A 25,668-nucleotide genomic window follows, 5' to 3' on the forward strand; every position below is an offset into this window, starting at 1 on the left:
TTATGCAGTTGCTATTATGTCATCTTCTTCCATTTCAAGAACATTAGATGCAACCTTAGAAGAGCTTTCATCTTCTACTTTTTGATAATTATAATCTTTTCCATCATCTGCATACATTTGAACAATGACAATGAAAGAATGAATTTACCCTAAAAAAATCCATGCTTCCAAAAATAATACAATAACAATAGAATTGGTTAAAATAAATAAATTACCTTCAGAAAATCCATGCTTCCAACTAGAAGTACAAATAATTGCTTCCACATTTTTAGGCAAAAGAGAATTCCTATACTTGTTAAGAATTCGAGAACCTATGCTAAATGCAAATTCTGATGCAACTGTGGTTATAGGAATACTCAACAAATCTCTAGCCATTAAAGCAAGATCCGAAAAACGTTGACTATTATTTTTCCACCACTCTAACACATCTATATGCTCCAAAAAATCAAAATCCAAAGTTGGCTCATTCAAATAAGTGTCCAGTTGTGTTTTTCCACTTTGATTAGCTACTCGAAGCTTGCACATTTTTAATTCCTATTATAGATGTAATAAGTTAGTAACATGGGGCAAGTACAACAAAAACTAAAAAATGAACTGAAGTACATTCAAGTAAGCAACTTACATAAAAAAGACTTGGTTTAGAAGTAGATGGGGATGAAGATTGTCCTTGCTTACGCTTTAGAGTATTTGATGTTGTTGCTCTCAAACCTTTGCTAGAATATTCGACAAAAAGTTTGTATAAGTTTTGCTTGATGTTTTCCAATTTCAACTTCCAAGTCAATGAATCAATTTTTTCAAAGCAAAAACTCAATGTTTCTAACTTCATCCTTGGGTCTAAAATTGCACCAAATGCAAGTACAACACTATATTCATCCCAATATTTTTGAAATTTGACTATCATCAATTCAACCATATTCTTAATTAGTGCATCTTCATCTTTCACATTTTCTATCAACAAGCTTTGAATTTTCCAAACTTGTAAAAAATACAAGTTGGAAGTTGGATATCGTGTAGCAGAAATCAAGGTAGTGATATCATAAAAGGGTAACAAGAACTTACAAATTTGTCCTGCTCTCTCCCAATCTTCCTCTGAAGGGCAATATTTATAAGATTCATCAACCAAGTGCAAGCTTCCAAAAACACGTTGATATTTAAGAGGACTTTGAAGCATCAAGTAAGTTGAGTTCCACCTTGTAGGGACATCAAGACACAAACCACATGATGCATCAATATCACTAAACTTTTCTAGGCATTGTTTGAATTTCACCATTCTACTCTCTGAACCCCTCACATATTTGATGCTATTTCTAATTTGGTTCAAAGCCTAACCAAGCACCTTTAGTCCTTCTTGAAAAATTAAATTTAATATATGTGCACAACAACGAACATGAAAGAATTCACCACCACATATCAAACCGTTTTGTAAAAGAAGTTGGCTTCTTAGACTATTTTGGAGAACATCATTAGTAGAAGCATTATCCAAAGTGATAGAAAATATTTTTTTCTCTAATCCCCAATCTTGTAAAATTTCATAAATTTTCTTAGACAACTCAAAACCTGTATGGGGGGGGGGCATATGACAAAAGTTGAGTAGCTTGCTATTTAACTTCTAATTTAGGTCAACAAAATGAGCAGTCAATGATATGAAACCTTCAGTATTAATAGATGTCCATAAATAAGAAGTTAAGCATATCCTATAAGGAATAGAAACAAGCAATTCCTTAAGCACTATCTTTTCTTTGATATACATTCTCCCAATATCAGCCTTAACAGTGTTCCTAGAAATCATAATTGCATCAGGACACAAGTATCTTATCCAAGTCCTAAGTTCGGGATACTCAACAAATTTATAAGGCAAATTATGTCTAATAATTAGATTAGACAACAATTCACGATGTACAACTTGATCTATCTTTTTTCCTTTCAACTTTCCCTGCATATCTAAAATCATTTGACCCACATCTTCAGTTTTTCTTTTATCACATTTCATAATATGACGATTTAAATGAGAAGTGCCATATTTTCTTCCACCAGTTAGATATATTCTATTGCAACTATTGCACCTTGCCCTTTCTTTTCCATCTTTATCCACCCCAATCTTAGTAAAGTACTTCCAACAATCAGAGGTGGTAGTCTTATCCCTTTTCTTTTTGTCACCTTCAATAGTTTCAGATTGGTTTTCAAAATCATCTTTCTCAATTTCATTTTCACATTCGGGAATATTAATATCCTCTTCTTCAGCCATTCCAATTTCAAAATTAAGATCCTGATTCATTAATAGCATAAACATAAGAACCTATCTAAATATAACCATAGATACAAAGAGATAAATGCAACATAACCAGCATGATGTATAATTTAAAAATTACCCCAAAGCAGAAAGTTGTCACCTACAAAGCCAATACTATAACAAATACAAACAAGTTGTTGCTCCACAAATCTTGAATGACTAAAATCCTAAAACTGCAGAAAAAAGTAATGGAAAAAAAAATTCTCATGAGTAAAAATGGCAGTTGCAAATGGTGGAAGGTTAAGGAGGAAGAGATAGAACATGGAGAAAGACGGTGGTGGAGGGTGACGGTCGTAGATTGGTGTTGGCGGTGGAGGACGATGAAAACTGACGGTGGTGTTCGTGGAGGAAGAATAGCAGCGACTGGCGGTGGAGGACGACGGAAACAGACGATGATGTTCGTGGAGGAAGAATGATAGCGACTGGTGGGGCGGTGGAGGACTGCGAAAACAAACGGTGGTGTTCGTGGAGGAAGAGAGGCACGACGGCAGCGTCGCGGTTGCAGATGCTTGCTGTCTGTATTTTTTAGGGTTTCAAAATGAATGTGTGTGAATGAATTTGGGAGAAAAAAAAAGGGCACCAGTAGAGCAACACATGCACAACACACATCAGTTTTCACATAAGCGAGTTGGCGGGTCAGCCCGCCCCGCCCCGTCGTAAGCCCGCACAGGTCGCGGGTTATGCGGGGCGGGCTTAAGTGGGTTGGTGGGTCAGAAAAGGGAACCCACCCTGTGTTTTTTGGTGCGGGCTGCAGGCCGACCCGCGCGGCCTGCCCTGTTTTGCCACTCCTACTTCAATACGTTCGATCATCGCCAGCGCCTCTTTAGTTCATCCCATCACTGTCATTGTGTCTTCTTTTCGTGCATCCACCATCGTCGTGTCATCCAATCACCTCCTCCGACAACATTGGTGTTCTTCTCACCTAACATTGGAGCTTGGACGCTTCTAACCTTTTCTCAGTGAAGCTTCGTTATTGGTGTGCGTTCATCTGCAACATCTTTGGCATCCTCCTCAGCCAGGTTCGTCCTTCTCTAATACTTATTTGGTCTCACTGCACATTAAACCTATTTCTATGTTTTTAACCCTAGATTTACAAATATTTCCTTTTCAATATTTTTTTTTGATTTTTTTGTGAGTTCTTGTAACTTTCTCAGTGTTTATTAGCTGAATATTGTCCTATTTTGTTGTTGTTGCTATTTGAGGTGGTCTTACAGAAATGATGGACTCTATAAGTTTACTCCAACACTATAATAATAATAACAATAACACTACCACATTATAGTGTACTCCTAGATTATAATAATAACAACAAAAAGGGCATGAACTGCCTTAATGGAGAATTTGGTACTGAGAGGAATGGAGGTGTGGTATATGGAAGTGAAGTGGGTCTGGTTGTAGGTGGTGCTGGTGAAGGAATAGGGGTTTTGGTTGTGGAGCCAATTTGGGGGCAGAGATGGGTTGAGGAGAGAGGCTTTGAAGCTAAGTAGTTGTTGAGAAGGGTCTCTAGTGGGAATTAGAGAAGAAAAAGCTCTCCCAATAAAGAGTAAGGTGATGAAGAATATAAGAAAGAGAGCCCCTCTATACAGAGCTTTCATTATGTGAAATGGTGAATAGTATAGAATGAGAGAGAGTTAAAATTCGTAATAAAGAAGGTGAGAATGGTATTTATCAAGTGGAAGAGTGGATACAATTGTTGTGTTGTGGTTAAGTTAGCATGGGATGGGAGAGAGTAATAGTAGTAGATTGTGGTGGATATATAATGAGGGTAGAGTGATATGAATAGTAAGGTGCATTACAACAACCAGGAAATACCTAAGTTTACCAAAAATATAATAAAACTGAGATTAACTAATGGGCTTGATATGATTGTTAAGCTTTAGATTTAACTTTATGCCGAGAAAACTCAGACTTTGCCTTTGATAATATGTAAACACAATTTGTGCAATGGTTGCAGGATGTCAGATTATTACTAGAAGACATTATGGAGCTAAAGCCAACCATTTTCGTTGCAGTTCCCCGTGTGCTTGATAGAGTATATAATGGTAAGTTTTTCCTGTTGACAATTTAGTGACCCTTATAAAATCATGTGTTCTTTTCGTTAATTCCCTTTTTCCGTTGTTAGTATTTTTGAACAGTATTTCTTATCCTCACAAATAAAAGAGGAATGTATTAAAAAAAAACCAATTTGATGTACATGTTTGTCACAGAAGATTTCTACAGGGGGTTTGATAAAACAAACAGTGTTCAATTTCGCCTACTCATGGTAAGTGCTATGTTTTTGTATGTCACTGATATCTTCTCAATATAAGGCAACTATAGATTATGACATACTGAGGTAATAAGTGAATCTTATATGGAAAAATCTGGTACTTCTAGTCTATTGTAAAGGTTTTTATTGGGGTAATAATTGAATTTGCATCATGTTTTTTGGGCAGGTTTGTTGTGGATAGAGTTCCTGTGAGGGTGTTCAAGAACAATAGAGAAGCAAACAATTTCTTTTGAGTCTTTTTTTTTTGTCTCCTAAGTTTTAGTTACCACTAGAATAATGTGCAGTTTTGTATTTGTAAGCTTTTAAAGTTTGACAATTTTATATTCAATCATTTATTCATGCTTTGAGGAGAAGAAAAGACTACAAAAACGATAGTTATGATTTTTGGTATTATTAAATTGTAATTTTATTATATTTTCTTGATATTTATACAATATTAAGTTTTTTGTTACAAATTTTTATATTAATATAATGTTAGTTTTTTAGAAAATATAAATTTAGATTTAAAATTCAATTCTTTTTAAATACAAATTTAAATTTGATTTGATTGGATTGGATTTGGATTTATAAAAATCCAAATTGGTTTTATAAAAAAATATGGATTTGGATTTAAAATCCAATCCAAATATTTGGATTTGGATTATGTAAAAATCCAAATTAGTTTTATAAAAAATGTGGATCAAGATTTAAAATCCATTCTAAATATTTGGATTTGGATTGGATTTTCCAAAATCCAATCCATGACTACCCTTATGCACGATTATATAAGAGCCTTGTGCGAAGCTAAGCAAGCACACAACATTTTCAAATCTTCCCACACAGTTTTGCATTGATTTAGCCTGTGTTTTCTTCTAGGGTGGCACTGTAGCCGTAGATGGATAAGAGGTGCCACCCTCATTTGCTTCTGTGAGAGGATGAAGTTGAGGGTGAAAGTGAATGGAAAGATGGTGGTATTGAGGGTGCTTTCAAAATTCAAGAGAAAGGAGTGTGGAATGAGATGAAAGCCATGTAGGATTTATGCAAAGACCATGGTGCCCTTACTTTCTCACAGTTTTTCATTTATTTAGCTTGTGTTTGCTTTTGGGGTGGCACTGTAGTCGTAGATGGATTAAAGGTGCCACACCCGTTTGCTTCTTTGAGAGGGGGAGGTTGAAGGTGAGAGTGAATGAAAGGATTGAGGGTGCTCTCATAATTGAAAAGAAAGGAGAGTGAAATGAGATGAAAGCCACGTAGGATGTATGCAAAGACCATGGTGCCTTTACTTTCTCACGTTACACAAAGCCATTATAACTTTGCATGGAGCAGCAACAAGCCAACACAGTGCATAACAATGGCAAATCTGCGCATGAGATTTATGTCTTTGGTTCAAAAAGCTCTTTGACCAAGTTGAATGGCAATTGAATGCATCATTGAGTTTGTGAGAGAGTAGCCGCATCATAATTGTGATGCACGAGTATATAAGAACCTTGTGAGAAGCTAAACAAGCACACAACATTTTCAAATATTTCCACACAGTTTTGCATTAGTTTAACTTGTGTTTTCTTCTAGGGGTGGCACTGTAGCCGCTGATGAATTTGAAGTGCCACCTCCGTTTGCTTCTGTGACAGGGGGTGGTTGAGGGTGCGAGTGAATGGAAGGATTGGGATATTGAGGGTGCTCTCATAATTGAAGAGAAAAGATAGTGGAATGAGATGAAAGCCACGTAGGATGTATGCAAACACCATGGTGCTCTGACTTTCTCACGTTACACATTGCCAATACAACATGGAGCAGTAACAGGCTAACAAAGTGCACAACAGTAGCCAATCTGTGCATGAGATTCCTGACTTTGGTACAATAATTATGATGAGAGAGTAACTGCATCATAATTATTGAGTTGATGAAAGAGTAACTGCATCATAATTATTGAGTTGATGAGAGAGTAACTGCATCATAATTATGATGCACGAGTATATAAGAGCCTTGTGCGAAGCTAAGCAAGCACACAACATTTTTTCAAATCTTCCCACATAGTTTTGCATTGGTATAACTTGTGTTTGCTTCTGGGATGACATTGTAGCGGCAGATGGATAAGAGGTGCCACCCTCGTTTGCTTCTATGAGAGGGGGAAGTTGAGGGTGATAATGAATGAAAAGATGATAGTATTGAGGGTGCTCTCATAATTGAAGAAAAAGGAGAGTGGAATGAGATGAAAGCCATGTAGGATGTATGCAAAGACCATGCCACCCTCATTTGCTTCTGGGTGGGAAGCTAAGGAAACACTTAACATTTTCAAATCTTTCCACACAGTTTTGCATTAGTTTAGCCTATGTTTGCTTCTGGGTGGCACTGTAGTCGCCGATGGATTTGAGGTGTCACCCCCATTTGCTTCAGTGAGAGGGCGAGGTTGAGGGTGAGAGTGAATGGAAGGATTTGGGTATTGAGGGTGCTCTCATAATTGAATAGAAATGAGAGTGGAATGAGATGAAAACCATGTATGATGTATGCAAAGATCATGATTTACTTACTTCTCACAGTTTTGCATTTATTTAGCCTGTGTTTGCTTATGGGGTGACACTATAGTCGCGTATGGATTAGAGTGCCACCCCCGTTTGCTTCTGTGAGGGGGGAGGTTGAAGGTGAGAATGGATGGAAATATAAGGGTATTGAGGGTGCTTTCATAATTGAAGATAAATGTGAGTTGATAAGATGAAAGGCATGTAGGATGTATGCAAAGACCATAGTGCTCTTATTTTCTCACGTTACACACTACTATTATAGCTTTGCATGGAGCAACAACAAGCCAACACAATACACAACAGTGGTTAATCTGTGCATGAGATTCTTGACTTTGGTTCAGGAATCTCTTTGAGCAAGTTGAATGAGAATTGAATGCATCATTGAGTTGGTGAGAGAGTAACTGCATCATAATTGTGATGCACGAGTATATAAGAGCCTTGTGCGAAGCTTAGAAAACACACAACATTTTCAAATATTCTCACATAGTTTTACATTAGTTTAGTCTGTGTTTTCTTCTGGGGGTGACACTGTAGCCGCAAATAGATTAGAGGTGCCACCCTCGTTTGCTTTTGTGAGAGGGGATCTTGAGGGTGAAACTGAATTAAAGGATGGGGGTATTGATGATGTTCTCATAATTTAAGAGAAAGGAGATGAGATGAAAGCCACGTATGATGTATGCAAAGACCATAGTACCCTTACTTTCTCACGTTACACACTACTATTACAGCTTTGCATGGAGCAACAACAGGCCAACACAGTGCACAACAGTGACCAATCTGTGCTTGAGATTCATGAACCTTTTTGACCAAGTTGAATGGTAATTGAATAAATCATTTAGTTTATGAGAGAGTAGCTGCATCATATTTGTGATGCACGAGTATATAAGAACCTTGTGCGAAGCTAAGCTAGCACACAACATTTTCAAATCTTTCCACACAGTTTTGCATTAGTTTAGCCTGTGTTTGCTTCTGGGGATGATACTGTAGCCGCAAATGGATTAGAGGTGTCACCCTTGGACTATATGACTGGTTATTGATGCCTTTTGGACTCACTAATCCACCTAGCACTTTCATGAGACTTATGAATCACGTCCTTAGAGATTGCATAAGTAAATATGTAGTAATTTATTTTGATGATATCTTAATATATAGTCAAAGTATAGAGTCCCACAATCACCTTAGGGAGGTTATATTAGTTCTTAGGAATAATAATTTGTTTTTTTAATGTAGATAAATGCTCTTTTTGTGTAAATAGTGTAGTGTTTTTAGGATTTGTATTCAACAAAAATGGGGTTCATGTTGACCTCAAGAAAATCAAAGCCATCCAAGAGTGACCAACCCCACAAAATGTAGATGTTAGGAGCTTCCATGGTTTAGCCAACTTTTATAAAAGATTTGTTCCTAATTTCTCAAGTCTAGATTCACCACTCAATGAGTTAGTGAAGAAAGACACTTCATTTTGTTGGACAGAGAAACATGAGCAAGCCTTTCAAAGGTTGAAAGCTCAACTCACTAATGCACCCATCCTAACTTTACCAAACTTTTTAAAAACTTTTGAGCTAGAGTGTGATGCATCAGGAGTAGGTATAGATGTTGTGTTATTTCAAGGTCATTTTTGGAGAACTCTTTGGGAAAGGTTAGGAACTAAGTTGAACTTTTTAACTTCTTGTCATCCTCAAACAGATGGACAAACAGAAGTTGTAAATAGATCTCTATCAACTATGATTAGGTCAGTCATGAAAGGAAACCACAAATCTTGCGATGAGTACCTTCCTCGTATTGAGGTTGCATATAATAGAGTGGTCCACAAGACTACTAATATTTCTCCAATTGAGGTTGTATATGAATTTAATCCTCACACTCCTTTGGATTTGTTACCTTTACCTAATCCACAAGAATTTGTACATAAGGAAGGGGTAACGAAAGCCGAATTTGTAAAGAAATTGCATGAGAGGATTAAAGATCAAATACAGAAAAACAAACAGAGAAATATATAAAACATAACAATAAGGGGAAAAGAGAGATTATTTTTTAAGAGGGAGACTGGTTTGGCTTCATCTTAGAAAAGATAGATTCCTTAGTCAAAGGAAGTCTAGACTTAGTCTTCATGGAGATGGCCCTTTCTAAGAAAATCAATAATAATGCATATCAATTAGACCTGCCTAAGGAATATGGAGTACATGCTACCTTCAATGTTATGGATCTAACATATTTTGCAGGTATTGCAGATGAAGAGGCATAAACATGTGATTTGAGGACAAATCCTCTTCAAGAGGGAGGGGATGATGGTAGAAGGCCAAGCTTAGGACCAACCACTAGGTCAATGACAAGGAAGATTCAAGAATTGAGACTCTACTACTGATGGCAGAGACATCCTTCTATATATGTTAAAAAATGCCATAACTTAGTATAATTTCTCTAGAGTAGAATTTAATTTCTTACTAAAAGTAGAGTAGGAAATTTAATTGTAATTTTTTCCTTAATTGAATTAGGGTTTAAATTAGGCATCTAAAAACCAACCTAGGTTAAATTAGGGTTTCATTAAGACCCCTAATTAACCTAGGCCGGTCATTTAGACCTAAATTAGTCACATCAAGCACACCCAGGCCATGCTTGCAATGTGACTTCATTTAGGCACCACTTTCAAACCCATTGCATTTGAATTTTCCCTCTCTTTTTATGTAACCTTGGCTTGACCTCGAAACCTATTTAAATGGGTGCTTGGCTAATGAATTAATAAGATCAATTTTGAGTGTTAAGCTGCCAAGTTGCTAACTCTTACACTCCCTTGTCTAAACCTCTCTAGGATTGACACCTTTGATCTTCTTTTTCATCTATCCAAGTGATATGACCCAACCAATCACTCTCCCTACTCTTCATGCACCTTCAAGGAATCCATAACTCCATTGGAGTCCTCCTTATTCCATTTCCTACACCAAGCTTCCGCCACTCCTTGAAAAACTCCAAGAAAATTAACCATGCGGATGAAGGAACTATCAGTTTGGACCATGATATATGGCTATGATTATGTCCATTCCTCTTCTCATTTCCCTCCGCAGCTTCGGCTCCGTGGCCAATGCTATAAGATACAAAAGTTTTACTTATCTCTAGTTGAATTTGTCATCTCCCATTATTGTCTTCATTCTAAACTATTTACCCTAATTTTTTCTAGCTATACATTTTCTTCAAAAAATAATTTTTTTTAATAAATCATCACATTATTCCAACCTTTTATAAAAAAATAATACTTCTATAAATTATTATCTTATATTTGTGTTTAGAATGTGTTCTACTTTTGAAACCATGCGTTTTGCTTTTACTGTAATTTTTATTATTAAATTATAATTTTTTTAATATTTATATAATCTTAAATTTTTTACATATTATTATATTAATAGTATATTAATTTTTTTTATAAAATATAGATTTGGATTTAAAATTCAATTTCTTTTATAAAAATATGAATTTGAATTTATAAAAATGCAAATTACTTTTATAAAAAATATGGATTTGGATTTAAAATCTGATTGAAATATTTAGATTTGAATAGAAAAATCCAATCCATGACCATCCTTAATCAAGGATGATGGGATCATCTCACAAATAAGAAGATAAAATTAGTTGTCTCTTTGTGCGACCTCTTAATGAAGACAAAGAATAATTCTTTGTCAACTGTCATATATGATATGGTAGAGCTGCAACAACCCATAACTAAACACCAAAAATTCAATCTCTCGCGTGATCATAAATTTGTTTAACTTGACTTGTGAGACCAACTTTAATATTCCACGATTCTACAAAAAATACAGGCATTAGTTAATACAGAGAAAATCATTTCTTACCACGTAATCAACATGACAATTAACTAACTTTGATTTTTTATATCACTTTCCCATATTCTCTTGATAATTATATGTTGGAGATCCCACATCGACTAAAGATTATGATATTTCATACTTTATAAGTAGATGCAAACCTCATTTTATAAGCAATTTTACGAGGCTAAGTCAGCTTTAAAGTTTATATTTTAATATATTATGATTAATTAGCTCGCTAAAATGAATGTATCCACTGGTCCACCAAAAATTCCATCCTAATAATGAAGGCATATTAAGATTGTATTTTTTTTAAGATAATATTTTAAAAGTTGAAAAGGCATATTACGAAATTTTCCTGCAGTAGTACAGATCTGCGTTTTTATTCCCCCTTGGACTCCTGCTCCTTTTATTTTATTTCCCCCGTATACCACTATTTCCTATACAAAGTGGGAATTCGATTTTCGTTGCCAAATTCTGAGATTTTTCAGTTTTATTGCTAGAGGGGAGAGGAACATTGGAAAAAAAAATAGAAAAAACTAAAATAAAATTTTTTGTAGTAAAAAAATGTATTGAAATTGAATTAAAATTTGACATTTTTTATAATTTGTATGAGAGAGAAGAAAAAAAAATTTATGTAATGTAAAAAATAATATATTTTTTGGAATTAAAGTTTGTGATTATTAATTGGTTGAAAATGAAAATAAATTAATAATATAAAAAATAATGTTAAAAAAGTATTTGTCGTGGTTAAAGAAGTAAAAGTAAAAGTTAATTAATTTAATAAATTTTGTTACATGAGTGATTATATTAAAAAATATAACTTCCTATACTCAATTATTTTTAACCTACAACCAACATAATTTTTTATTTATAAAAATATCCTTCATTCGGAAATTCAAAATTTAAAATCTCATTCATTTTCGGATAAAAAAATCCGGAATTAAAAAAAAATCAAAAACATTCAAAAAATAAAAATCCGTAGTGTATAATCCTATTTATTTAAGGGTATTTTCGTCTTTTCATTCTGAAATTGGGTGTCTGGTGCAGGAAGTAATTGCCCCCATTTTTTTTACATCAAATCACCAATGAGGCCTTCTCAATATACTGTTAAACATCTTAAAAACTCCTTTATATTTTTTCTGGAACACATTTTATAAATTCCGAATTTATTAATCCGAAAATAAAAAAATGTGTTCTAAAGAGAATATTTTGAAATATTTTTTTTTTCTAAATTTCTTATTTTGAAAACATTATTTGTTTATGAAATTCTTATTCTGAAAACACTTTTTATTTATGGAATCCTTATTTTTAGAATCACCAAAAACTGTAAAAAATATTTTTTTTTACTACAAAATATTTTGTTTTAGTTTTTCCTATTTTTTATTTTTTTTCCAATATTCCTCTCCCCTGTTAAAAAAACAGCAAACTTTCTTAGAATTAGAGAGCAGAAGGGGGTTTCCAAGAATTTCAGATATAAAACAGACCGAATTCCCAGCTGCTACAGGAAAGGATGTGGAATTTAAAAGGTGCATGAGTCCATTGGGGGGAATAAAAGCGTGGATCTGTGCCAGTGAAGCAAGAATTTCTTATTGTTACCTCTTAAACATGTCTCATTTCTTTTAGCAGAAAGAACATGCTAAAACTTTCTATAGAGCTTTTAGTTAACTTGTTCTGAATAAACTGTTATTCAGATAATGATAAATGACACCAGTTCCATTCCCCTCACACCTAAACAAATTATTATTTTATTAAAATATAATATTTTATTTCAAAAGACGGTTGTAAAACTATTGTTTCTTTACTGTTTGAGTGTCAAAAAGACTTTACTCTTGTTTTTAAGCTATTCGAAGAAACACAAGCCAATAAGCTAAGCAAATTTATTTTTACTTCAAAGGGAAAAAGAACAGTACAATGTTTGACTATTCACAAATAAAAAGAAATCATGGATGGAAAGACAGTGGATGTGGGAAGGCTTATAATCGTTCAGAAGTAGTTCAAACTTAACAGTGATAGACAAAATTAAAATGTATATATGGATAGAGTTTGGAAGATAGAAGGTTCCTATAGTTATAGTAATGTGATATTTGTGGCTTCAAGATCGAGCCATACTTCCTTGTAGAAGACCATCTCTACACTGTGAAGCAATATCTCTTACAGCACCTGGTCCATGTGGAACAAAAACAGAATTGGATTTTGAGGACGCACCAATCTCCTTCAAAGTGTCAAAGTATTGGGTCACCAAAACCATGTCCATTACATCCTTAGATGATGTCCCAGGGACATTCTCTGAGAAGGCTAGCACACTGTCCCTCAGACCATCTACTATGGCTTGACGCTGCCGAGCTATTCCAAGCCCTGCTAAATACTTTGATTCTGCATCTCCTTCAGCCTTTTTAATCTGCAGAATCTTCTCTGCTTCAGCTTTCTCATTTGCAGCCACCCTCAATCTTGCAGCTATTATGGCATAGGGTAAAGATCACACAAAAGAAAATGTCAAGCTTCAAACAATTTATTTAGAACAAGACATAAGCTAATAATGATGTCTGTCAAATGCAATAAAGCTGGTGAATTTGAGAGGCATTGATTCTTATACATTCTTACTCCAAAACTATAAATTTGGTTTTACCTAATCAGGCTAATGACACTAATTTCCTGCAAATGAATGTTTCTTCTGATTACATGTATAAAAAGAGAGTAATCTGAGTTTGACCAAAAATACACTAAACAAACACGTAATCATACCAGCATTTATCTCGTTCATGGCTCTCTTCACACGCTCGTCCGGTTCAATATCCACAATAAGAGTCTGGACTATCTCATATCCGTAAGCAGACATAGCCTTCATATGCATAGCAAGTAAAAAACCAATAAATGCTAACTTCTTAGTCCTCACTCCTCAACATTAACACACAAAAAATTAATCACCTTTTCAAGTTCTTCCTCAACAGCTCTTGCAATTTCTTTCTTCTGCTCAAATGAGGAATCTAGATCCATCTTAGGAACACATGCCCGAATAACTGAAATAGAAAAATGGATCTATCAGTTTTGTCCTCAATAAGAATCCAATAAACCCAACTTTTATAAAGGAGTTTGTTAAGATAAAAAATGGGTACCATCAAAGACATAGGCCTGAATCTGTTCCCTGGTATTGCTAAGCTTGTAAAAGGCATCAACTGCCTTTTCTGCCAGCGCTCGATATTGAATAGATGCAACAACAGTGACAAAAACATTGTCCTGGTATGTCATAAGTTCAGATACGCAAAGAGAAAAGGATGAAAGATAAAGTACTTTGTTAAGAAACTCAATTGAGCAAGTATTATACAAGAGTTTCTCATTTATAACTTATTCAAAACTTTTACTCAAAACAAACTAAAAGTAACTTAAAGAAATGTTACAAGATCAAGAATCTTTATTCTTGTACAATCAATCTTTTAAAGCACTTACTATGAAAGGACACAATTTAGATTGTTCTCCAATTAGAATTCTATTTTGATAACACATATTAATGTTTAACAGAATATTTTATTATGTAAAGTACTGAGGTGAAACTTTAAATTTAATTAAAGAAAATAAACAAAATCAATAAAAATCAATTACAGCATCTAAGTTTAATCTATTATGAAAATCAATAAACTTACTACACATATGGTCATATATGATTAAACTGACATTGTAAAAACCCTTTACATTGCAGATGCATTTCCATTAAATTCCAAAACCAAACACCTCCTAAAGCTAATCAAATTAACTGTGTTGTTTACACAATTTGGTAATTGAGAAGAAACCTTTGTTTTTGTTTCGCAATGAACATCTAGCTGTTGCACACGCAAAGAAAGGTAACCAGCTATTTGAGTGCCAAAGAACCAGGGCACACAGTGGAAACCGGGTTCAAGCACATCATCATATTTGCCAAAAACCTCTTTGATAGCTACAGTAGATTGTTCCACCTGAAGACAACCCAAAGCCAGACCCATCTATATTCTTTTGGAACCCTGACAAAAAAAAATTAAAAATAAATAAATTAACAGAACATGATTGTTATATTATCATCAGTTTTCACAATAAGCAAAACATGCAAATTGAAGGGGTATTAATAACATAGAATTTGAAAGAGGAAAGAGTGTAATGAAGTGAGATCTAATTGGAAGAGGAAAACAAAAATCAAAGAAGATGACAATTATAGAGAGAAATATAATAAATGATCTAAATCATTCAAATTGGAAGAAATTTAGAAGGGAACACAGAAAAACAAGTTTTTTTTTCTTCACCTGAAGGTTTGAGGGAAGAAAAAGGAGTGCCACCAACACAGTTTGTTTTGTGTGTATGTCTTCATATCAACCCAATATTTGCCCCTCCAGATCCCTGCTGTTAAAAATGTGGACAAATACAGCTTCATTCTTTCTGCTTCATTTTTTATTTTCAAGTCAATTTTTAAATATTTTTATTGTACTTAAGTATAGTTTTTAAAGTTTAGGACAAAATTATTTATTTTTTTATCTAATTTTTATTTAGTTTATATGTGCATTTATTAAGATGTAGAAATAAAAAATAGAAAAATAGAAAAATGTTATATATATTTTACTAGATCAAGAAAACTTATTACTATTTTTCTTAATATCTTCAAAAGAACCTTAATAATTTTGATAGTAAAGAAAAAATAGTGAGAAAGAGAAGAAAAAAATTTTGAGGAAAAGAAGAACAAGAAATAAAAAATAAGTAAAAAAAATTGTTTAATTAACAATAAATAAATAAATAATAATTTTATTTACTATTATAACAAAAAAAACATTCTAAGGAATGTTAGATAATTTATTGATGAACATATAGAAGGGATTTATTTCTCCCTTATTTCAGTGATATAATAAATATATATGTATACTTGTGTACATTTTCTTACACGTTTCTGTGAAAATTAGGTTTATCAGGTCAATTTTTTTATCCCTCCTCTCTTTTTATTACCATCTTTTAGTCTGATGTTTTTAATATGTTTTAACTTAGTATTTTTTATTTATTTAATTTTGAGGTGCAGTTGAGAATACAACTGCAGAGAACCTAGGTGGGTGGGCATATGCATCTTCCTTTCTTGTTTGGTTATGGTGCATTGGATTCATATCAAGATATTTCTAAAATTTTCTAAATTTTTAAAAACTAGGTTTGGTGTGGTTCAGATATTAAAAACCTAATTGAGCCTTTTAAAAAATGGTTAAGTGAAAAATTGTTTGGGGTTCATATTAGGTATAATGTGATTCAAATATTAAAAACTTGGTTCGGTAGTTATTTTACTAAATAAAATTTTCTTCTAAGATCTTCTTCTCGTGATTTTTTTTTGGTGAATCCTTTTTTTTTTTTACTGAACTTCTTTTCTGTGAATCTTCACTTCTCTTCTTCTTTTCACTTGCTCTGCCGTCACTAAATTTTTATTTTCCCTGTTCTTCACTTTTCTTTTTCTCTTCCACAGTAGTTCTTGACTTGATTTAGGCAAATTAATTGTCACCATTTGTGACTATCCGTTTCTTTTTATCTTCTGAGATATTTTCAGAATTTGATTGAATCGGAAATAACAAAACAGAATCGAAAATCTCACAATTCACTCGATTCATGTCACCATTCACACCCAAAAACGATTCATCTTTCAATCTAAATCGGCAAAATCAAGTTTTGATTCGATTGATTCCTATAGTACATTTCAAAACAAAGATTTTGATATTTTGAAAAGTTTGTGTCTGTTAATGGTAGATTATATCCAAGATTAATGCATGATGTCCAACTTTACTAGAACATTTTCCTTCAGTTCATGTTGATGACAACATGATTTGCGAATGGTCTTGTACTTATATTAGAAGAATCTCATGCATGGTTTCAATTTTCTAAACCTGTAACACCATATGATTTACTTTTAAGAAAAAATGCTATATTATTTATTTTGGATTGAAGTTTTTTTATAATTTTTTTTTTTATAAAAAATACAAATGGATTCATCACAAAGCCCGATTCTGGGAGTAAATGGTGGGAGTAACACCAAGGACTCAAGAGACAATTCACACTGTTAGCCATCAAGACTAGACCCCACCAAATATGAGACGAACCTCAGCAAAAGATGAACTAGGCATAAATCAGAACATCAAATGTTCTTTCTTTTGATCTTCTTAAAAGAAAAAAACATGTTTGTAAATAAATTGGACTCACTTTAGGGGTCCAAATAGAAAAATAAGCTAGAATAGGTCCATATAGCATAATATGGGGGGTGTACTTATCAAATTTGGCTTGTGCCAAGTCCATTAGAATAGGAAATGTAGCCCTAGCTTCTAGAAGCCAGGATTAGGGGCAACATTGACCAAAAGTCCAACCCTAGGCCACCCCCTCTCTTATTCCAATTCTACCCTCCTCCATCTTGCCCACTAAGGCACCCCTTGCTGTAAATAGGGTGTCTTTCCTCATGTATTCACAACTTGAATTTGAATAGTAAAGAAACTCTACAAGAGTGATTTTATGAGCTCATGTTAGGTCTTATCTTGGGTGGGTAATACTCAAGTGGCGGCTCTAGTTATTTGTGTCTTATCTTGAGTGGGTAATATCTCAAGTGGCAGCTCTCGCATCACTCATCTTGGAGTCTTTACTCCAAGTGGCGTGACATCATCCTTTCTTCATAAACTCTCTCTATCTCTTCATCTTTTCCTTTTATTCCTCTTTGCGCCAACTATCATATCATCTTCATCTTCTTATATCTTTTATGTTCAGTCCATATTTTGTCATCTTCACATTTGCTTATGTTAGTTTCAGCCCTTTTTGCATCATCCACACCATATACTTGTGATTTTCTCTTTGCTCTTATGAAGTGAACTTTCACACTTACTTAACCACTTGGTTAAGTTCGTGTCCAGTGAAAATCTTCTTAGAATTCTCACCTTAAATTGCTAATTCAAAAATCTTAAACAAAGAGCAACCAATAAAAATGTGCAATCCTAAAATCAACTCAGATTAGAATTTGTGCAAACATCTTTTACATGAATTGGAGCAGAACTTCCCTGATGAGGTTGAAACTTTTAGAGAGAGGCGTGTTGCCGCAGCTGCTGTAAGTATTCCTTATTTGGTCTTTTATTGGAACAGAGATTTAAATAACCTTGCTATGTCATTGGTGTGCTCTAAGTTCATTGTGGGATCTTTCTCTGTAACTGATACTAGAAATAAACTAGGTTATGTATCTTATCTTTTTTTAGCTTTACTACTCTTTTCTTGAGTTGTTTTCTGTATTTTAACTTTACTACTCTTCTTTTCTTTATGGTTGTTGTTCTATATGCTGGACAACTTTACTTTTGATGCTCACCTTCAAGTCAGTGTTTCCAAAAATAACAAATAATACAGCTGAGGGAGATTTATTTAGTTTAGTAAGAGCTTAATAATACACATTTTTTCTGAATGCTTTCCACTCCAAGAAACCAACTATTAGGTTCTTTGACACTCCTCATCTAATCTTGGCCTTATTACATCATGCAGGAGTTGAAACGTCAGGCACAAGCACAGAGTGCATTGCCAAATGGAGATGTGAGGGTTAAATCAGAGCTTTGAGTGTTTCTTGTGTCTTTGCTTGTCTATAAATGGAACTCAATATTTCTGTTTTTTTTCTTCTTCTGATGTTATATGTATACATTGTATAGTGAAGTTAAGCTCTGTTTCCTTTTTTTTTCTGCGTCTTTGGTTAAATGTTGTAAATTTGATGACTGTTTTTGTTTACTTCTAGTTAATTGAATATTATTGCTATCTTTCGATTTTGTGTACAAGTGCTTAAGGACTATTTTCCATCAAGAAATTAATTAAACTTGTTTTTATGTTTTTGTAAAATACTTAGTAAAATAGTAATATAAGTAATATTTTTTCTTTGTAGGTCAGATGTGTAGAGTTGTGTATTGATTATGTTGTTCATCTTCCCCTTTTCTGAAACCCTGCGATTGACTCCTAGCATTACATTTTTGCATTTATGTGTCCATGTCTAAGTCAAAATCTCCATTAAATATTAGATCTTAATATTGCAGAGTTTCCAATTAAATGACACTTCCCATACAACTAAATCCAAAGTATTTTTATGCTGATTCGATTGGATAAACATTTCACTAAGAATATAACTTTAAATCAAAATGGCTTCATATTCATTCTTATCATTCCAGCAAGAGTTATGGATCAATGAACATTACGGTGCAAAATTGAAAATGATAAAAAAAGAGCAATTAGAACAAAAATGAAAAGATAGACTAGAATAGAATTGAGAAACACCTTACGTGAGTTATTGAAATGAAAAAATTTTAAATACCAAACATAAGATTCAGAATAGAGAGGTTTGCCTTTTGTACTGGTATGGGACGAGATCGAGATGACCGAGACTCGGTCTCTCTGACCGAACTGACCGAGACTCCCACGGACGGTTTGGTCGACCGACACACTTAACCATTAACGCTTAAATCAAGGTTATTGAAACTAAATTACTATTAAAAAATTAGGTAATGCAACCATAAGTGTGATCCATTCCACTAATCAGACCCAATAAGATAAACCCATTAAAATAATATAAATAGCGCACATTCCAATAAGAAGTGTACGTTATTGTTATTGTACACACCCGAGTGTCGAATACCCTCTTTACTGACTTGAGCGTCAGAATGTCTTTTGCAGGTACCTCTTTAATTGTATTTAAAAACATTTATAATTACTATGGAAAGTTTTTTTCATAAACTAAACATTTTTAGCACAAGGTTTTGGAGATTTTCAAGTTTTCTATGTTATGTCCTCAAATACGAAAAATCTTCCAAAATCATTTATCCAATAATCTTATTTGAAAATTATGTTTTCTATGATTTAAGAATGTCAAATAAGATTTGAAAACATTAGCACAATTTCATAAAACATTCCAAGAATGTAAAAATGAAGAATGGACACTTCTTGACGCAGTGGTTCATCTAACGAGTAGAAGATGCTTGTATCGTCTGATATATGCATTCTTCAGCATGTGATGAGTTGTAAACAAGTGCTTTGATATAGTCTACCTTGTGTTTGTCCAAGGGATTTTTCTGAAGAGATGTTTTGGTGAGATTCTGAGCATTAGGATCGTGATAAAATCTTTTCAACTACTTCGTTTGATCCAATCTAGTGGTATCATTTTATACATCTCAATATCATCTGACCTATCATCTGATGTGAACTTCTCACGAGTTTCGTCTGATGTGTGTTTTGTCTAACAATGACTTTGTCTGATGCAAACTTTTATTGTGAGCATGTGTCATTCTTTCATCTAATAGTCATTTGCTCATTGTATCGTTTGATGTGTTGGCGTTAGTGGGTCTTGCTAATTTTTTCTATTAATTTTGTCCAAACTTATACTGCACACGAGTGAGCTTGTTATACCATAATACATCTTATAATATTTTTTATCATCAAAACATATACATGCTCGTATTGTGAGATAATCTGATGGGTATGGATCGTTTGTTGACATAACAAATATTTATAAAAATATATTTTTTAATACAATTTTGTAGATTTTTATGCTTGAATTATTTTATAGAATATTTTTATATTAAAATTTTTAATATCAAAGTAGCTTTGTGACTTAATATGATAATCATTTTCAATATTTTAATGAAAATAATGTTTTTTATTATCAAACACGTCCGAGACTTAATATGATATAATTAATATTTTACAAAATTATTATTTAATAAAAAATATAATTATCAAAAATTTTTTTGACTTGACATAATAATTAATAATTTTTTAAAATTTTACCATGGATGATAATTTAATTATTAAATCTGAGACTCAACATAATAATTAAAATTTCTCAAAAATATTATGAGAATGAAAATTGTACTTATAAAAAAATCCTAAAACTTGACATGATAGTCAAATAATTTAAAAAGAAAATATTATACGAATGAAAATTCTAATAATAAAGCAAATCCAAGACTTAAACAACAATCGATAATTTTTCAAAATTTTACATGAATAAAAATTTAATTATCAAAAAAATCCAAAACTTGACATAATAATAATATAAAAAATTAAATTAATGGTGTGTGCAACGATACTGTATTCATTTTAATTTAAAATATTAAAATATTATTATAAAGGATTGTTGAATGGTGTTATTTTAATAACTTGTTTTATTTCAGAAACGAAAAAAAAAAAAAACAAATGAAGCCCAAACGTTTCTTTATTTTTATTTTTAACTGGCCGAAACTGGATCCCCAAGGCAGCTACTACACCAAGCATACTGATAGGCACTAAAACGTGTAAAATAGAGAAGCCGAAGGAAAAGTTAATTTAAAAAAAACTTCCCATGATAGGCACTGAAACTCATGCCACATGGACCACCAAACATTGCTGTCTAGCCATCCCTTTTGTCACCCGAAAATCACCAAAGGCTGATGGATGACCATCCCCATTCTCCTAGCCACCACACACACACACACAATTAAGAGCTGGTATTACTTTGAAGATATATAGATAAGATATCTTAGTTCTTATTTTCTATAAATTTGTAAAAAGTGGAATATGATTCATTTTAGGTCTTGTATTTTTTGACTATTTGTAGTATTTGTAGAATATGATAGATACAAAGTTAGAGAGAGCATGATCAACTTCTAGAAATTCTCATTTGAAAACTGAAGCAAGAGTTTCTAGAAGTCACACATGATTTGCCTAGGATTTTCTAATTAAGATCACTAGTCATTGTAAATTAAATTTGAATATATTGAATGAAGCTTCAAAATTCATTCTCCCAAATTCTCAATCTCTTCTTGTTAGGCTTCTAAGAGAGCTTAATCTAAGATCACTTCAAGGAGTTAGCCAAATTTGTTCTTGAAAACTTAGAGCACCTCTATATATTCATCATGCAACCTCAAATTCATTCGAGGCAAACACTTCCTCTCACATTCTGTTGCACATCCATGTATCAATCACTTACAAAGCTTGCTAGATGAATATGCAAGAATCAACTTGCATGATGGTATTAGAATGAGCTTAGGTCAACCCTTAAGAAACAATATTTCCCTTCTTACAAGGTGGTGAAATCGAAGGAAGTAGACACACATGTGGAATATTTTATGGAGTTGTTCCAGGCTCTGGATGAGTACAAGTTAAAATTAAATCCAGAAAAATGTGTTTTCGTCATAAAAGCAGGAAATTTTTTGGGTTTCATGTTGACCCAAAGAGGAATAAAGATGAATCCAGAGAAGTGCATGACTATCATAAACATGAGGAGTCTAACTTATGTAAAAGTGGTACAACAATTAATAGGGAGGTTGGCTTCGTTGTCCCGATTCATTCCATAAGCAAGAGACAAGGCATACCCTTACTTCTAGTGTTTTAGGGGCAATAATAGGTTTCAGTGGACGAAGGAATGTGAAGTAGTGTTTGGGAAGTTGAAGGAAGCTTTGGCGACACCTAATTCTGGTTATACCAATTGTGGGAGTGCCAATTTACTTGTACATACGTGTAGCGAAGAAGGTCGTAAGCATAGTGTTGACATAAGAGGATAAATCAGAGGCCTATTGATGTGAGTTGATTTTAGGATTGCACATTTTAGAGGTTGCACTTTTGTTTATGAATTTTGGATTAGAAAATATGGTGATAAGCTCAAAGAAGATTGTCACTGGACACGAACTTAACCAAGTGGTTAAGTAAGTGTGAAGGTTCTCTTCTAGAGAGCAAAAGAGAAAAACACAATAGTAGAATGAAATGATGATGTTCGTGGAAGGAAACAAATTAAGATAGCAAACAAAAATACAAGCTAATGACCAAAATGAAAAGAGAAAGACAATAACATAAATGGCAGGAAGAAAGCATAATGAAGAAAGGAAAAGAAGAAGGATTAGAAAAGCTTATGGAGAATGGAAGGAGTGGTTATGCCACTTGGAATGGTGGGAGGTGTAAGAATTAATGGCCTTAACAAGCGGGAGGTGAATTGTTTAAGGGGCGTTTTTCGCAAATATATGTTAAGAATGAAGATTGATATTGATTTATAGATAAACGAATCAGATCAACCAAGAAAACAGAACTGTTAAACTAGCTATCAGAAAAACAACCGGTTGAAATTACGTTTTAACCGATTGTTTATGGGAACAGTGTTAAAATCACAATTCAATCAGATTTTAAATGAGTGAGGGAAAGAGAAGATCACACAATCAATTATACTGGTTCACTCCTTACCAGAGCTACATCCAGTCCCCAGAAAACCACTGGGTATTCACTAAGTAACCAACAACAGATTACAATCACACACCACTACAAAGAGGTGATCTTGATCCCACAAGAACACACTCCCTCTTTTCCTTTTCACACAATCATAGTCAGGACAACCTCTGACCTTACATATTCAATGTTTTACAAGTATACAAAATGAAAAACAATTACAAAAATAGAAGGAACAAATTACACCTAGTGTACAGGAAATCACAGAGCTCCTAATTCACTTTTTGAACCAATTGCACAACCTTAGGCAATCTAGCAAAGCTTGAATCAAATCTTCCTAAAAAATGTTTCTTAATCTCACTTTCTGTGTGTTTTCAAATATGGAGGGTAACCATTTTTATAGCTCTTCAATCTAGCCATTTTATGCAGTTAAACACAAGTCAAAACAGATTCAAATCAACTTAAAACAAATTTAACAAGTTTTTGAAAAGCTGTTAAGAATTTAAAAAATCAACCGGTTGAAATGTTGTTTTAACCGGTTGAATTGGTTTTGACAATTAGTCAACCAAGTAAAAAACAGTTTTGAAAACCCTCAAACAAGCTGGGTGTAAAACAATCGACTAAACCGAGAAATCAACCGGTTGTTTTTCACTTGGCTTAGAAAAACAGTTTTCTTTTTCAAAACATATTGATTCAGCTGTGCATTGGTTTAAGAATGAACTTTACAAATTCTAAGCAACCTAGAACTAAACCCCAAACATTGTAGCATAGGCATCAAGCTTTCTTCACAGATTTGGAGGCATCAAAGCTTCATTTTCTACAGGAGGATCCAAGATGAGTGGTGTATAGTGGCCACTTGGAGCATGCTCTCACAAGATAGGAACCAAGAACTTTTAGGAGACAAGGTTCATTAAACACTCAAGCAGAGTTTCTCTTTTATTTATAGGAGAGAGTGCCTTGGAAAACAAGAGAGGTAGGGTGAAGGGGGGCGACATTTCCAAGGCTTCTAGAAGCTAGATCAAACCTTGAAATGTCGCACCATTTAGGAGTTCTTCTAAAAGCTAAGTTAACCTAAAACCTAGGGTGGCACATGGAATGAAAGGCGGGCTTGACATAAGCCCAATTTACACTAAATACACCATAATCTACTGAAATTAAAAATAAGGAAACTAGCTGGTGCTCAGCTTCAATCATGTGGGCTCTGATCCAAGTAATCCTTTGAGGAATGATATACTTTAAGGCACAGGCTATGAAATGATCCTAACTTAGCTTTGGGTCCTATGTCATGCTCTTGGTCATTCTTCTGGAAGGTTGGGCTAGCTCAGTGGATGCTCTTATCTCTCAGGGTTTCATCACATATCTACTTCGTAAGTAGATTTCTTTTGGGAGTGGATGCAGGATATCAAAATTTGGAGAAGGCAACCCTAGCAATTGTCATTACAACTTGTCGGTTGAGGTATTGTTTTAAAAATTCCCAGTCATTGTAAAAACAGATTTACCTGTTAAACAAGTTTTACAAGAGTTAGATTCAACGGGTAGAATGATGAATTAGGTCATAGATGTTGGGTCTATTAGTGTCTAAGTTCAAGAGGGGAGGGGTGAATTGAGCTTATAAAATTTTCGCAAGAACACACAATTTTTCAGTATTCCAGAGGCAAAAAGAACAGATTGTTTTTACATAAAACAGATTGATTCTTCAGAGCAGTCTTGGCACAATTTGAATTTTGTTCAATGTAAAATTGTGATCAACATAGAATTATAACAGAACCAGATCAGCTTAATATTGTGAGGATGAAGGATACAGCTATGCTTAGAAATCAATCAAAAATTACACAACACAAGATTTCAACAAGTATGATCCTTTCTCAGGTTTTAATGAATGGTCAGTTTGTTCACAATTCACTTAAACCATTATATGCAGCAGCCTTGTTTATGATCAGAAAACTTTAACAAATCAGGAAGAACAGTTTTCACTTAACCCAGAATTAACAGATTCAATTTAAAAAGAACATATTTAGTTCTTGACAGAATTAAGCAAAAACCAGAAAAGAGTGCAGGGATGAGGATACAAGATACACACGTTTTTATACTGGTTCACTCATACAGAGCTACATCCAGTCTCACCTTACCCCAAGGTGGAATTCACTAAAAACAGTACCAATCACTTACAAAACCAGCAGTTCTTGAACACTACAAGAACAACACACACAATGCTGAAAAACCCTATTTCATCACACCTTGCACTCCAAGAAACCCTATCAAAGAGTGACTAACACTTACACCTTTACAAAACAGAATAAAGGAAAGATTACACCTGAAAAGAAGATGCAAGAACTCAAAACCAGTAGTTCAATTTGCTGCAGAACTGCACCAGCACCTTCACCAAGATCAAAGGTTTCCTAGAACAAGCACACTTGAAAATCTCTTTGGAAAACCTTTAAAAAAAAACTCTTTCAATCCTTCTTCTCACATGGAAATTGTTTGATCTCTGTCAAAAGCGTAATTCCTCAGCACTTATTCATGTGAGAGAGACATTGTTTATATAGAAAACAGTTTCTAACTTCTTTTCAAAAAACAGTTGAAAAGCAGTTAAGAAAACAACAGATTCATTTT

The 25,668-nt window shown here is 33.5% G+C and overlaps 2 protein-coding genes across 2 annotated transcripts; both read right to left on the reverse strand.

Annotated features, from left to right (window-relative positions):
• On the reverse strand, positions 1-1,285 carry LOC137839098 (zinc finger BED domain-containing protein RICESLEEPER 3-like). The gene is made up of 3 exons (XM_068648228.2): positions 623-1,285; positions 216-534; positions 1-107 (listed from the first exon to the last, which is right to left on the reverse strand). The coding sequence occupies exons 1-3, from the start codon at positions 1,268-1,270 to the stop codon at positions 1-3; spliced, it is 1,074 nt and encodes a 357-aa protein (XP_068504329.1). The 5' UTR covers positions 1,271-1,285.
• Positions 1,286-12,738: 11,453 nt separating this feature from the next.
• On the reverse strand, positions 12,739-15,263 carry LOC137806617 (hypersensitive-induced response protein 1). Its single transcript, XM_068606827.1, has 6 exons — positions 15,144-15,263; positions 14,661-14,867; positions 13,989-14,109; positions 13,801-13,892; positions 13,618-13,714; positions 12,739-13,329 (listed from the first exon to the last, which is right to left on the reverse strand). The coding sequence occupies exons 2-6, from the start codon at positions 14,847-14,849 to the stop codon at positions 12,968-12,970; spliced, it is 861 nt and encodes a 286-aa protein (XP_068462928.1). The 5' UTR covers positions 14,850-14,867; positions 15,144-15,263; the 3' UTR covers positions 12,739-12,967.
• Positions 15,264-25,668: the final 10,405 nt, after the last annotated feature.

Source organism: Phaseolus vulgaris, chromosome 3 (genome assembly GCF_051622355.1).
Source record: "Phaseolus vulgaris cultivar YP4 chromosome 3, ASM5162235v1, whole genome shotgun sequence".
Taxonomy (NCBI): Eukaryota; Viridiplantae; Streptophyta; class Magnoliopsida; order Fabales; family Fabaceae; genus Phaseolus; species Phaseolus vulgaris.

Coding starts and splice junctions, on each gene's coding strand:
- LOC137806617 (XM_068606827.1), bottom strand. CDS start 14,849: ATGGGTCTGGCTTTGGGTTGTCTTCAGGTGGAACAATCTACTGTAGCT. Junction 13,893..13,988: donor TCAGGCCTATGTCTTTGATG/GTACCCATTTTT, acceptor TTTCTATTTCAG/TTATTCGGGCATGTGTTCCT. Junction 13,715..13,800: donor TTGAGGAAGAACTTGAAAAG/GTGATTAATTTT, acceptor ATGCATATGAAG/GCTATGTCTGCTTACGGATA.
- LOC137839098 (XM_068648228.2), bottom strand. CDS start 1,270: ATGGTGAAATTCAAACAATGCCTAGAAAAGTTTAGTGATATTGATGCA. Junction 535..622: donor CTAAACCAAGTCTTTTTTAT/GTAAGTTGCTTA, acceptor CATCTATAATAG/GAATTAAAAATGTGCAAGCT. Junction 108..215: donor GAAGCATGGATTTTCTGAAG/GTAATTTATTTA, acceptor AAATGTATGCAG/ATGATGGAAAAGATTATAAT.